At 37.6% G+C, this 15,751-nt stretch overlaps 1 protein-coding gene across 2 annotated transcripts in view; it reads right to left on the bottom strand.

Moving 5' to 3' along the window:
• MEGF9 (multiple EGF like domains 9) overlaps nucleotides 1–15,751 on the bottom strand; it is an 82,275-nt gene that overhangs the window by 33,005 nt on the left and 33,519 nt on the right. For both annotated transcript variants that reach the window (XM_060101930.1, XM_060101932.1), the window contains exon 2: nucleotides 8,945–9,146. In XM_060101930.1, coding sequence (XP_059957913.1) covers nucleotides 8,945–9,146 — 202 coding nt within the window. The remainder of the gene's footprint in view (nucleotides 1–8,944; nucleotides 9,147–15,751) is intronic.

The following is a 15,751-nucleotide window of genomic DNA, read 5'->3' as shown; positions in this document are numbered from 1 at the left end:
TGTGGGGGAGCGTCTCAGAAGAAGCAAAATAAATAATCTTTTAATATTATCAATAATAAAACTTTAACTTTAAAAGATTTCTTTTGAAGATTCCAAACTGACCTAAAACTGGCTTCATAAAATGAAAGAAGCAGAGGATTCTGCAATATGGTTTAGGAAAAATTACGCATTTGATCAACAGCAACTACATCAATTCACTGTGACATGTTACGTTAATGTTCACAAAGGTCACCGATAGCTGGGAGGAGAAAGTGTTTTGCTTGTTCTTTTCATTCGACTACAGATGATATCTAGTTAATAATTAGAAGACCAGGAGGGCAGATCATGTTCTGTATTGAAAGGAGGATTTAAGACAGAGTGCACTGAAAAACATACAAAGCTTTCCAAACTGTAATAGACATGCATTATTTACACTTAAACCTCAATGCACTCAGTGCCTTTTCTAAATAAGCCCCTGTCTGGCTATTTATTAACATTCAAATTTTATTCTAATCTGTTTTACCATGAACTTTACATGATTTATTTTCTAAGATATAAACCATTTGGAACTGTAGAAACATTTATTGAAACAAATGAACCATGATAGGATAAGGGCTGAGATCAGTTACCTGCTTCTGACCAAGAAAGCTACCTTTTAAAATTCTACCAGCAAGGAAAAAAATACTGAAGTGTACCAAAAAAAAAAAAAAAAAGTAATTTAAACTAGAGATTGGTATAATTGCAAGAATAATAACAGGGGTATAGAATAAAGTTATTTTTAAGTAAAATTAAAGCTATGAGGCTTTGTTCTGTTTTCCTTAGAAAATGCTAGTTTCCTTTCCTAAGAATATGCTAGCTAGTTTACAAGATTTCTTGAGTTTGGCACACAATGCATGTGCAACTGTCTACCAGACACCACTATCTGAATGTCCCATAGAAAATGAACACGTTGAAGCCTAAGATCATAATCATCTCCTTCCAACTTGCTTATCCACCTGTATTCTTTATCTAGTTAATAGAATATCTCTTCACTCATGTGCCTGTGTCAGAGCCAGAGCCAGAGCAAAAAACATGGGAGTCATATCTATCTCTCTCTTACTCTATAAATACAATCAAACATCTAGTTCTGTAGATTTTCTCTCTTATGCTGGTTCCCTCCTCTCCAGCACCATTGCCAATGTCAGTGTCAATGCCTTAGATCAGCCCTTTAATTTCTCTTGCTTGGAGAGTTGCACGATAGCCTTCTCCCTGGTCTCTCTGCCTGAGCTCACTCTCTCTATCCACCAGACTTCTGATGGAGTAATTGTTCTAACGAGCAAATCCGATGTTACTCCTTACTCAGTATTCTTCAATGGACAAACTAATTTACATGGCATATCAGGCCCTTTGTGGTCTGGCCCTGTTTACTCTTAACCATTCACTCATTCTGTTCATTCATCAAGTATTTACTGAGTCTACTTTGTACCAGGCATTATTCTAGGTATTAGAGATACAACAGTAAACAAACAAACATCTCATCTTTTCAACCTTTCCTCTCTACCACTGCCAAGGGTTCCCTGCCATCAAGAAACAGTGAACCACTTGCAGTCTACGAAACCACGGCTGTTCTTTCGCGCAAACTTCTACTCATCCTTCAAATGTCAACTTAAATGCAACTTCCTCTCTCAAGACCTCCTGAATCTCCTGTGTACTTTATAAATACTCATATTAGGTTTGTGTGTCTATCTTTCCATTTCAAGTTTCTTGAGCACAGAAATAATATCTTTTGACATATAGTTGGCAAATGCAATGTCTGTTAAATGAAATAAGTGAATAAAATGACAAAGGTTTCCTCAAGTTTTAATTGTTTCTAGTGATCAAATAACTTTTTCTTGATGTCCCAGAGTTGCAGGCAAAGTAATAAGTAAGAGTTTACACAAGCAACTGTTACTCCTTATTATTACACAACAGATGATTTTCAGAGCCCCATATGAACGTAAGTCTTGGCGATTTTGTCATCTTTCTATTTGACATTTATTTCAGCCTAAGTTTATTTCATGAGTAAAATTTTGCCCTCTGCCCTGCGGCATATTCCCATAATTAAAAATGCAAAGTAGTAAATATTTCAACATACACTATACAGCAGCAACCACAGGTTTTATGGGAAAGGATATTACGCAACGACAGAACTTTGTTATCTCACAGAGACAGTTTTAAATGATGCATCTTGTATACTAACCTACTATGGATACATTAAAAAATCTCAAATCAGTATATGACTGCCTACATATAAGTCAACCATGACGACATTCTAAGGCTATATTAAGAGAGTTAGGCTCTCACTAGGCATACTGCTTTATTGAGATAAAATGCTATCTGATTTCTCCATTCATTTATCCAACATATGTCCAAATGTGAACCAGGAAAATATTAGAAATGCATTCCAAAAGCAAAAGTGAAAATATAGATATTGTAGACCAAATCCTTCCCAATTAAACAGGTTGGAACACCACTGTTGATGTGAGGGGTGGCCATCTGTCAGTACATAAAGGAACTTGTGTTTGCACACAAAGACATTGCTCAACCCACATCTGGCTCCTGCAGCCAAATTCTACCCTCACTGGGGCAACTCCCACTGAAATATATGGGCATAAAGATCAGGCAAAAAAAAAAAGAACAGGCAAATAAATTTTTAAAAAGCCAGCTATTCATTCATGGACAGCAGATGTATCAGAGAATCTGGATAGAATTGAGTCCACATTTCTACTTTCATTTAAAAAAAAAAAGAGAGAGAAAGAAGGTCATGACAGAAGAGAATTTGCATATGTGTTAGGAGATCATATTCCTCATCTTATTGTATAAACTTAGGAAATTCTCTTGGATTCACATGTTTTTTCTCTTCTCATCTCTCTTCTCAAATCATAACCTGTAAGGCACAACTCAGTTCCTACCTCCTCTGGGAATCCTTTCCTAATTATTCCTGCTTTTTTCCTACTCTAAACTACTCTACTTAGAAATTTAGCATATATTTATAAACTTCCTCTAATATTCTCAATGTCAACTAAGCTAAAACTGGGATTACTCTTTCCCAAGAAGAGTTATTTATATAGCACCAACTATATAATCAGAAGAAATTCCTATAAAATATCAAGTAGTTGGCACCACAGCATAAAAGTTTCTTACAATACTCACTCACTTTGCTCAATATCTGAGATTTCGAGAGGGACTATACCAACATAATGGATAGGAATATATACTATAGATCCAGACTGCATATGTTTCAATTCCAACTCTTATTTACTGGCTATTGTATCGTAAGTTAGGCAAATTACCTAACTTGCAACTCTTTTCCTGTACAAATGAAAATAATAATAATAGTGCCTTCCTAATATGGTTGCTGTGAGGATTAAATTAATCACTACATGCAAAGGCCTTAGGATAGTGCCTAGCATGCATTCAATTCATTTTAGCTGTTATTATTCTGAAGTATGAAATGTCCAATTTAAAAAAGCATATATGGGTTTCTTTAAAATGGAAGAAAATAAGCTAAACTTTTTTTTCTTCTACAGTGAACAATTTCTTCTTTAGCCTACCAACAGAAACAGATATCCCAACCCCTACTCATACCCAAGACTGGTTGACTTAATTCTCCTCTTTTGTGAGTCACCAATTCTATTCCTCACTTAAAAACAAAAACAGGGGACTTCCCTGTTGGTGCAGTGGTTAAGAATCCACCTGCCAATTCAGGGGACACAGGTTCAAGCTCTGGTCTAGGAAGATCCCACATGCCGCAGAGTAACTAAGCCTATGTGCCACAACTACCGAGCCTGAGCTTTAGAGCCCACGAGCCACAACTAGTGAGCCCGTGTGCCACAACTACCGAAGCCCATGCACCTAGAGCCCGTGCTCCACAACGAAGAGAAGCCACTGCAATGAGAAGCCCTTGCACTGCAACGAACAGTAGCCCTGCTTGCTGCAACTAGAGAGAAAGCCCATGTGCAGCAACAAAAACCCAATGCAGCCAAAAATAAAAATAAATAAATAAATTTATAATAAATAAATAAATTTTTTTAAAAATTAAAAAACAGACTCAACTACTGGGGGGTTACTGAGCCGAATCTAAGTGCCAGTTACAACGTAAGTGGGTATACACACACACAATTTAATTCTCACAAAAATTCTTCATGCTACATTTATGAATCCTATTTTACAGATGAAAACACTGAGGCTCAGAGAGGTCAAATATCTTAAGATTGTACAGTTAGTAAGTGGCTAAATCAAGAATGGAATCAAAGTACTAATTTCAGATTCTACCTCCTTTCTGCTACATATCACACTACTTGCCTACAATTTCCTTTTTCCCTTAACTTACCCACATATAATTTAGAGCAGAGCAGAACACAGAGGTGTTTCCTCAGAGTCCACCCATATGTTCTTGCCAAAGTACATAGTCCCGCAACTTCCCATTTCTGTTCCTCAAGTCTCATGTCAAATTAACTTCCTTTCTTATAGTAAGAAATGCAGTGCTTACAATTTGTATGGAAACACAAAAGACCCCGAATAGCCAAAGCAATCTTGAGAATGAAAAACGGAGCTGGAGGAATCAGGTTCCCAGACTTCGGACTATACTACAAAGCTACAGTAATCAAGACAGTATGGAACTGGCACAAACAGAGAAACATAGATCAGTGGAACAGGATAGAAAGCCCAGAGATAAATCCATGTACATATGGTCACCTTATTTTTGATAAAGGAGGCAAGCATACACAATGGAGAAAAGACAGCCTCTTCAGTAAGTGGTGCTGGGAAAACTGGACAGCTACATGTAAAAGAATGAAACTAGAACACTCCCTAACACCACAAAAATAAACTGAAAATGGATTAAAGACCTAAATATAAGGCCAGACACTATAAAAATCTTAGAGGAAAACATAGGCAGAACACTCGATGACATAAATCACAGCAAGATCCTTTTTGACCCACCTCCTAGAGAAATGGAAATAAAAACAAAAATAAACACATGGGACCTAATGAAAGTTAAAAGCTTTTGCACAGCAAAGGAAAACATAAACAAGACAAAAAGACAGCTCTCAGAATGGGAGAAAATATTTGCAAATGAAGTAACTGATAAAGGATTAACTTCCAAAATTTACAAGCAGCTCATGCAGCTCAATAGCAAAAAAACAAACAACCCAATCCAAAAATGGGCAGAAGACCTAAAGAGACATTTCTCCAAAGAAGATATACAGATTGCCAACAAACACATGAAAGGATGCTCAACATCACTAATCATTAGAGAAATACAAATCAAAGCTACAGTGAGGTATCACCTTACACCAGTCAGAATGGCCATCATCAAAAAATCTACAAACAATAAATGCTGGAGAGGGTGTGGAGAAAAGGGAACCCTCTTGCACTGTTGGTGGGAATGTAAATTCATACAGCCACTGTGGAGAACAGTATGGAGGTTCCTTAAAAAACTAGAAATAGAACTAGCATACGACCCAGCAATCGCACTACTGGGCATATACCCTGAGAAAACCGTAATTCAAAAAGAGTCACGTACCACAGTGTTCACTGCAGCTCTATTTACAATAGCCAGGACATGGAAGCAACCTAAGTGTCCATTGACAGATGAATGGATAAAGAAGATGTGGCACATATATACAATGGAATATTAGCCATAAAAAGAAACAAAATTGAGCTATTTGTAGTGAGATGGATGGACCTAGAGTCTGTCAGTAAGTGACAGTAAGCCAGAAAAAGAAAAACAAATACTGTATGCTAACACATATATATGGAATCTAAAAAAAAAAAAAAAAGGTTCTGAAGAACCTAGGGGCAGGACAGGAATAACGCTGACGTAGAGAATGGACTTGAGGACACGGGGAAGCGGAAGGGTAAGTTGGGATGAAGTGAAAGAGTGGCATGGACATATATACACTACCAAATGTAAAATAGATAGCTAGTGGGAAGCAGCCGCATAGCACAGGGAGATCAGCTCGGTGCTTTGTGACCACCTAGAGGGACGAGATAGGGCGGGTGGGAGGGAGACACAAGAGGGAGGAGATATGGGGATGTATGTATACGTATAGCTGATTCACTTTGTTATAAAGCAGAAACTAACACACCATTGTAAAGCAATTATACTCCAATAAAGATGTTAAAAACATTTTTTAATAAAATAAAAAGTCGAAAAGAAAAAAAAAAGAAATGCAGTGCTTAGAGCTGGATTCTGAGCTCCCATGCCTTCCTTCTAATGACTTTCTTTAAGCACAAGTTTTTAAATGACTTTTGTGATGCACTGCTTGCTCTGACAAATTGCCTGACATTTTGAAATAATATTATTTTAAAATTTTAATTAGGGCTTCCCTGGTGGCGCAGTGGTTGAGAGTCCGCCTGCCGATGCAGGGGACATGGGCTCGTGCCCCGGTCCGGCAGGATCCCACATGCTGCGGAGCGGCTGGGCCCGTGAGCCATGGCCGCTGAGCCTGCGCGTCCGGAGCCTGTGCTCCGCAACGGGAGAGGCCACAGCAGTGAGAGGCCCGCGTACCGCAAAAAAAAAAAAAAAAAATTTAATTAAATATTACTCTGTAGTAACTCATAGAAAAGAATTATGGATTTATCTCAAAATTTTAATATGCCTACCCTTGGGGCCAAAACAATCAAGAAATGAGGCTTCTGTGCTCCGATGGAACTTTATTTACAAAAACAGACAGTGGACTGGATTTGGTTCATGGATTTGGTTTACAGACCCCTGCCCTAGACCTTCGAATGTCCAGTGCACTTTTCCACTACTTTATAGTTACTACCTATTTTCAGAATGGTGTTTCAGCCTGTGTCACTTGATGACATTCACTGTCAGGGAAAAGATAAATAAAAAGTAATTTGTAAAAGACCTATGAAAACAGCAGTATACTACATAAACATTAGTATTACTTTTTTCCCTCTTCTCCAGCTTTTCAAACTCTCTCTACTCTTCTCATTTCTTTCTCCTCTAATAAGGTAGTTTGGCCTATAAGTAAACACAACACTTTTTTATCTTTCCAAAAGTACTCAAAGCAAATGTGTTTGCAGAATCTTATTTTAAAAGAAGTAGTGGACAGGGGACTTCCCTGGTGGTCCAGTGGTTAAGAATCCACCTTCAAATGCAGGGGACACGGGTTCAATCCTTGGTCGGGGAACTAAGATCCCACATGCCATGGAGCAACTACTGAGCCCACGTGCCACAACTAGAGAGCCTGCATGCCGCAACTACAGAGCCCATGTGCTCTGGAGCCCACACGCTGCAACTAGGGAGGAGCCCACACACCACAACAAATATCCCGAGTGCCGCAACTAAGACTCAGCACAGCCAAATAAATAAATATTATTAAAAAAAAGTAGTGGACATGCCTTTAGGTACCAGAATGAACAAAACTTATGCAAATCTCATCTTTTAAAATGGTAAGAAATGTAAGCCTTCTGAATATAATTTGTGTCGGCATGTTTTAGGGGAGGAAAGGGAGCAATGGTAAGCAACCGTTATATTCTCAAATTCAAGTAACAAAGTGATTATCAGTTTTCTCATTATAGAAGCTATACGGCATGATGATAAGAATACTGGACTTAGTACTGGAAGACCAAATTTGGAATTCCTTTTCTGTCACTTACTATCTTTGTGATTTAATAACCGACATAAAAGGAGTTGCTATGAGGATTTAGACAGTTAACTATTTAAAAATACCAAGCATCATAAACATCAATTATTGGTGTATTTGAAATTATAAACTTCTTAAGTTCACATCTATATTTTTAATAGAAGTACAATATGATACAGTATTGTACAATACAATTTTTTGCGGGGGGCTGTGCTGCACTGCATGTGGGATCTTAGTTCCCCGACCAGGGATCAAACCCAGGCCCCCTGCAGTGGAAGCGTGGAGTCTTAACCACTGGACCACTAGGGAAGTCCCTGTACTATATGATTTATAAAGCATCCAAAATATCTACTGCTAACTATAAAGAAACTTTTCTGCCAAGGAGCTAAAAATTATTTAAAATACTCCCTCATCAAGCCAACAATATTCCTCTGAAATTGAAAGAAACCAGAATTAATTGAGTGATGTGTGCTGGGTATTTTACATAGATTCTACTCATTTAACCTTCACAACAACCTTAAAAAGAAACTGAGGTGCAGAGAAGTGAAATAAGTTGCTGAAATCACAAAGCTCCTAAGTGGCAGCCGATCTTAGATCCATACCCAGGTTGATCCTAAAGCTCTGTTCTTTTCATCACATAACACTGCCTCTTCAGCTTTTTCACTTGGGGTCCACAGAAAGCTAAGTACCTCACACAAGGTCAAATGATAATTACTTTCAGTGGAGTAGAAGGCAAATCCTTAGATTACAGGGCACTGTTCTACTAGATTAAGTCACCTACAAATAATTTACTATTTTAAAGGTAATTTCCAGACAATTTCTGCTTAATCTAGTTTTGGTCCCCCAAAATGTATATACTGGTACATAGAGTGAAACCAGTCTTTTTCACACTAATTAAAGACATTAGGAAATTACCAAGTTTAAGCCTTATATGTGCAAAGAAACAGCTTTAGAATTTTGAAAAGAGAAAAAATAAACCAAAGAATAAGTTTCCTGAAACTCTAATGGTATGTTAATAAACATAACAAGGACATTTTCACTGGAAATGCCTGGAAGTTATTGCTTCCAGGAAGCAGACTGTTTTCTCAATACTTTTTTTCCATGAAATTTAGAGAAACTATTACAAGGCAAAATTGGTTACCGAGATGCTTTTGAAGAACTAAATCAGTAAATTAGAAGCTTTTAAATCTTGACATTAAATATAATTCACACAATGATAAAAATATGTGAAATATTTTGTAAATCTATGGCCCCTTTATTTAAACCAGTCTGGTCCTTGAGAACAGAAGCCTTTTTGTGTGTGTGATAAAATAAAATTAATTTTACCTTCAACTTCTGCTGCTTACCTGTTGCAGAGTATGCTGAGGGCTCCACGTGGACTACAGTCACATGGCAGACAGAGCCTGGAAGTACGATTCAGGTACAAACCCTCCTTGCAGGTTTCACAGCGAAGACCCTGATAACCTGGCTGACACTCGCATTGCCCTGTGGTCTGGTTGCAGCGATTCACATCCAGGCTTCCGACCACAGAGCAGTTACATACATATCCTGCAAAGAAAAGAGGGAAAGAGATATCAACTAAGGTTTAATGCTTTCCTAATAAAATGAACTCTATTTTATCTTTCTTAATAAATATTCATGACAACTTTGTAAGGATGGATAAAATTAAGTCTAGTTCAAATTCATTTTCTATCTTAGTTTATTTAAATTGGGAATTATATACAGTAAAGTACATAAACTAATTATAAAGCTAACATTCTCAATTTCTTTTTCAGCACTCTTCATCTTCTAGCCCTCTTACCCTATACTCCAATGTGTGGGTGGGTTTGTATATTATTAGTTTTTCTGGATTAGAAATCTCCAAAGGCAGGGCCTATGCTTATCTACATGGCACTGAGAGCACACGATGGAAATGACAACATGTTAAATAATAAATAATCCCACTGTATAGCAGCAAAAGTGCAGACGGTTGACTGTGGTAACTTATACAGGTCAGACAAGATTGTGCTACAGCTGGAATCATGAACTAGTATGTTCTTCCCAGGAAAAAATTAACGGAGAATTGAAACTTTAAGGTGAGGAAATGACAAACAATAAATCCCAGATGAGAACGTTTACAGGGGCATCCTGATCAGTGGGTTAAAACCAATCACAATTTGAATCTCTTTCCCAAATTAAAAGATTTAGAAAATAAACATTTTCTTTAGATATTCAAAGTTTTTTGAATGAAAATATTTAGAAGTAGTTGGCTTTAGCTTTTTAAAAAAAAAAAACAAAATCATTTCCAGGGGGCTTCCCTGGTGGCACAGTGGTTGGAGTCTGCCTGCCGATGCAGGGGACACGGGTTCGTGCCCAGGTCCGGGAAGATACCACATGCCGCAGAGCGGCTGGGCCTGTGAGCCATGGCCGCTGAGCCTGCGCGCCCAGAGCCCGTGCTCCGCAACGGGAGAGGCCACAACAGTGAGAGGCCCGCGTACCGCCAAAAAAAAAAAAGTTTAGCTTGAATAAAAATTGTTAACATAACTTTTGATGATTTTTAAAAAGATACTGGATAAACTGCAAATCCAGAGTCTTAAAAAGAAAGCTATAAAGAGATTTGCTTCTCTATTCTAGACAACGAAATTAACCTTCAAGATTCTTTATGTCATCACAAATAGCTTATGCACACAAGTCCAAACAAAGGATTCCACAAAGATATTCTCACTTGGCCAACTCTTGGCCCACACTTCTTCAGTTCCTAACCTTTGGTGTCAGGTTATCTCCCTGCTCTTCACACCTCTTCTAATTTGTAAATATACCAAATGAATGAATATGTAAGTGATTTGTTTATTTTATGTATATTTTAAGCTTGAGTGGTGAATTAGTTACAAAACCCAGAGGAGAGTTCAGATTTCTTAAGCCCCAAACTTAGGAAAGGAATAAGCTTCCCATCTCAATCAGGATTCTTATTTTTACTAAGCTACATAAGCATGACATTTCTGTGACAGAGTTACATGTTTTCACATTATTTCTAGTTTCTGGGTTTGTGTGTGTGTGTGTGTGTGTGTGTGGTTTTTGTAAATAAGGAAGCCGTGTTTAGTGGCCTGTAAACCTGCCAATAACAACTTCATGGCAAGGCCTTCACTCTACCAAAAATGACCAGAATGCTAAAAATAACATTTTCTTCCAAAATCTGGCAGAACTCCAACATACATTCAATTCCTCCTGCTGGACCAATTTCATCACAAGTTAAACCAAGCAAATTGTGCTGGTGTGGGCAGAATTAGCTCAAGAAAAATGAATGGACTAAAAAACTCTATAATAAAGACTGAGAATTTTATTCTATTATTTCTTTACTAATGTGCTTCCATGTGAAACCTGAATCAGTGTTCCCAATGAGTAATATTTTTAGTAAAACTGTTACGAACTTTGAGATAAAAACTAAGTATTTTTTTCAATCAAGTCTTATGGATAAAACTTCAGTAGTAACCAAGTTTGCTGGTTATTTATTATTTCTATAGAACTGATTCAGCCTTTTCATTATCCCCTGAACATACTCTTTTCAGTCCCATTCTGTGCTCCTTGTAATGTTCTCTCCTCTCCACATATTTAAATCTGTCCCTTATTTCAAGAATCAGCTGAAATTTACTCCTCCATAAACTCTAATTCTATTGCCCCTTGTTTGAACCCACAACAACAACTACCACCCATGACCCTCATACGACAGTAATTTAAAGAGGCAGTAAAGTGAAGCAGATATGAGCACAGACTATAGAAGCAGACAGCTACAGGTTCAAATCCAGCTCCATCACTTACTAACTTTATGACCTTAGGCAAGGTAGTTAACCTCCTTGTGCCTTCCTTCTCTCATCTGTAAATAGGCATAATACAGTACCTATAACACTCAGGCCCAACACATAAACTGGAAGTGGTTTGGAGTGCCAAAATAATTACTACAATAGCTGGAAGAAAGGGATTCCAAAAAAAATAATAGAAACACAATTTAGATGGCCAGATTCACAGGCCACAGCTTTGTGATGAGATCTGAAAGCCTGGGATTAGGTTTATTACCATGTCAGTTTTGGACAATGTCTGTGAAATAGAATTAGTGTCCTGACATTCAGGAATTTAAGCTGTGGGTTAGGTAGAGAAGAACAGCGTATCCTTCATATGCTGGGCTCTATACATTACCAACATGGGTGCCTACAAATACAACGATGAAAACAAAAGGGTATAGGACATGGTTTCAGAGGGGAAAAAAGGAGCATTTATTGATTATATGCCCTTGGTACTAATCATCCTAACAGTAGTGGGGTGAATTGCAAATATTTCACCAAGAGAAGAGACGATCACCCTAGTGCCAGGATGAAGTGCTATCACCTGACATAGCAAGACAAAAATACACTATCACATTAACATTCCTCCCCAGATTAACCAAAGGGAAGGAAGCTGAAGTAAAGAATACCAAGTGCCAGGGAACATATGCATCTTTTCGGTTTGGAGCTCAGAATCTGAGGCCCTATCCCAGTGTTTAACCTCAAGTGAAATGATCCAAATTAAATGAATAGTATGAGCAACAGTAATAAATATAAAGGACTATGAACATGCGTTAAATTGTGTCAGGATAACTCATTAGCTTGTAAGTAAACTCTCAGAGCCTTCACAGTTCTTGACATTCATACGGAACCAGATAGGAGTTAATGCAGAAACAATGCAATTTTCTAGGAGACTGGCAATATGAAAAAAGAAGAAAAGACATGTCAATCGATAAAAGCAGTGGGAAGGACCTATAGCCAAAGACAAGAGATGAAGTGCTGACTTTTTAATGAGGTAGAATCTTAGACACCAGAGCGGCACAAAGGAGTCTGTGACATGACTGATGGTAAGGCACTAGTGTGTATGTTAATGGGAGTGAAACAAGATGAAGAGGACACAAAACGCTAATCACAGTCAAGTCTGGATGAAACGCCAAAAGGCTCATTTGGTTGCCTATGAGTAAATGTGGAATAAACTCGCCATCATTTGAGTAGCGTTTTTCCTTTCAGTGCCCTATAATTCTTAGGAAAACTCTACAGAAAAATAGAGAAGAGTAACGTATATATTAGCAGGGAGACATTTTTCTTTTTGTTCAGCTTCTGAAGAACAATGAAATACAGTGAATTGAACCCCGAAGAAGAGTAAGAAACTAAAATCTGGAGCCAAACTGATTAAAAACAGAAATATAGGGCTTCCCTGGTGGTGCAGTGGTTAAGAATCCACCTCAGTGCAGGGGACACAGGTTCGAGCCCTGGTCTGGGAAGATCCCACATGCCATGGAGCAACTAAGACCGTGCACCACAACTACTGAGCCCATGCTCTAGAGCCCGTGAGCCAAAACTACTGGAGCCTGTGCGCCTAGAGCCTGTGCTCCGCAATAAGAGAAGCCACCGCAGTGAGAAGCCCACGCAATGCAATGAAGAGTAGCCCCTGCTCGCTGCAACTAGAGAAAGCCCGCACGCAGCAACAAAGACGCAACGCCGCCTAAAATAAATAAATGTATTAAAAATTAATTAATTAAACACTGCAGTTTTCAAACATCCCTTACCAAAGTCAAAAGATGAAAATTTTAGCACTAAAGAAAAAAAAAAGTAATTTTGTTAAGAAGTCCCATAAGTCCCCTCTTTATGCAAAAACACCTGTCCTGGTAAGAGATTATCTCCTTGAACATATTAAAGATCTTCTCCGGGTTTTTCATACACCTGGTAGGCTTCTCCCTGCATTCAACTTTTAACCAACTCATGTCATTAGCTCAGTAAAAAGTCCATTATATCATCTACAGAATTTGAATTATGTTTTGGTATCTGCAGCTACTTTGATGGGAGTTTTTAGAAAAATATTAATTGTAGTAATATGGCCTAATTAATGTGTCCTTTGTTTCTCTGTGCCTGTTTCTGAAGTCCTTTCTGAGTGCTGTAATTAACTATGATGTCTGAAGACTAAAGCAGTTTGATACAATAGTGTGTTAGCCTTTTGCAGATAAAAAAGAACTAGGGGCTTCCCTGGTGGCGCAGTGGTTGAGAGTCCGCCTGCCAGTGCAGGGGACACGGGTTCGTGCCCCGGTGCGGGAGGATCCCACATGCTGCGGAGCAGCTGGGCCCATGAGCCATGGCCGCTGGGCCTGCGTGTCTGGAGCCTGTGCTCCGCAACGGGAGAGGCCACAGTGGTGAAAGGCCCGCGTACCGCAAAAAAAAAAAAAAAAAAAAAAAAAAGAACTATAAAAGAAGTGAAAGATTTGAATAAGATTGAATAAGAAAGTGAAAAAAATTGTGTCCTCAGTCAATTCATGATGCAAATCTCATAAAGAAATGTTCATTGATATCAGCACTGTTGCTGAACTAAAATGATTACAAAACAAGTATTGCACTTAAGCATAGATACTGAAAAAAATACTGGTAAATACAACTAACACAGAGCACTCACAGGAATCTGATTCAGGAATATAGCCTGAAATTCTATCTATAGCCTCTTGCAAAACTGTGGAAATACCTTTGCAAAACTCAATCTCTGACTCCATTCCTTCAACAATCATTTCACTCTTGCTTTTCAATATCTTCAGATATTGAAAGAATACAAAAAATATATCTATTAAGAATACCAAAAAAAAAAAAAGAAAGAAAAACTGCTTTCGGCTATTCTAAAACTTTTCATTCTTCTCCATATTCAGAAGACATAGTAAATGTACTATAATATTGATGGCATCTTCTGTTCAATCTCAAAGCAGCAAAAACTAGAAGATAAGTATTTAAAATATATTAAGACTCAGTACTTAATCTTATAATGAAAATTTAAAACATTAAAAATTCAAGTTTAGTAAGTTTAAAATTATCTGAAAATATACACTTAAGTAAAAAATAAATACACTTTAGTATCTCCTTCAGGAAAACATAATTATTTTGCAAGGCACTATCTAGAGGTCACTTATAATTATGGAGAAACTGAGTTTCTCAGGCTTATCATTAGATGGTAATAAGCTGATTCCAGGATATAAAATATTTGGGGAGCTTTATGAATGGAGGTCATATGACAAGAGTTATGGCAGCACTCATCATACTGGTACAATTGTCACCACTTCCTGCTTTGTACCCTAAAGCCAAAGAAAAAAACATATCTTCCCAACTTCCCAAAGAATAACCTCTTATTCCTCTACTTTCTCCTTTTCCTTCTTTTCTCTCTATTAACTGTATTCTAATGTTTAAAAGTATTCTCTACACACACAACGCAACCATTATGACAGCATCTACTGAATGGAAGTCAAAGAGCAAATTGCACAGTAAGAGGCAATGAATACCCACCTGTTAGAATGGCTCAAGTTAAATAAACAAAACAAAAAAATGACAATATCTATTGCTGGGAAGGATGCAGAGGAATTGAAACTTTCAAAAACGATTGCTGTGAATGCAAAATAGTACAGACACTTTGGAAAATAGTTTGACAGTTTCTTATAAATTAAATATACCTTCATCATATGACTCAGCAATTCCACTCCTAGGTATTTATCAAGGAAAATGAAAACCTATGTTCACACAAAAACTTGTATTAAAATGTTTATAGAGCTATATTCATAATCACCCAAATCTGGAAACAACCCAGATGTCCTTCAACTAGTGAACTGGATAGGGTGTGGTACTTCCTTACAATGGAATACTACTCAGCAATGAAAAGGAAGGAAGCATTGACATGCAAGGATGTGATGGACCTCAAATGCATTATGCTAAATGAAGAAAGCCAGACTCAAAAACGTACATATTATATTATTCCATTTAATGATATTCTGGAAAAGGCAAAACTATAAGAGCAAAGAAAAGATCAGGGGTTTTCCAGGAATTGGGGGGGGCGGGTAGGGGGAAGGGCTAACTACAAGCTCAAGGGAATTTTGAGGGAGTAATGAAATTGTTTTGTATATTGATTGTGCATTTGTCAAAACTGATAAAACTGAGAACCAAATGAGTAAATTTTATTGGATATAAATTTTAAAATTAAAAAAAACTTTTAAAAAAAGCAATGAGGTTTTACTAGACTAGATTCTTAAATTTTGCTAGAGGGAAGCCATGGTGTACCACAAGCAACGATTTTAGCTGGACTGTGGCACTAAAGTCAACATGGGACCCAACTAATAACTCAGTCTTTTTCAAAGC

Source organism: Mesoplodon densirostris, chromosome 6 (genome assembly GCF_025265405.1).
Source record: "Mesoplodon densirostris isolate mMesDen1 chromosome 6, mMesDen1 primary haplotype, whole genome shotgun sequence".
NCBI classification, from domain to species: domain Eukaryota; kingdom Metazoa; phylum Chordata; class Mammalia; order Artiodactyla; family Ziphiidae; genus Mesoplodon; species Mesoplodon densirostris.
The sequence above is the reverse complement of the archived record's forward strand: the minus strand, read 5'-3'. Positions and strand labels throughout refer to the sequence as shown.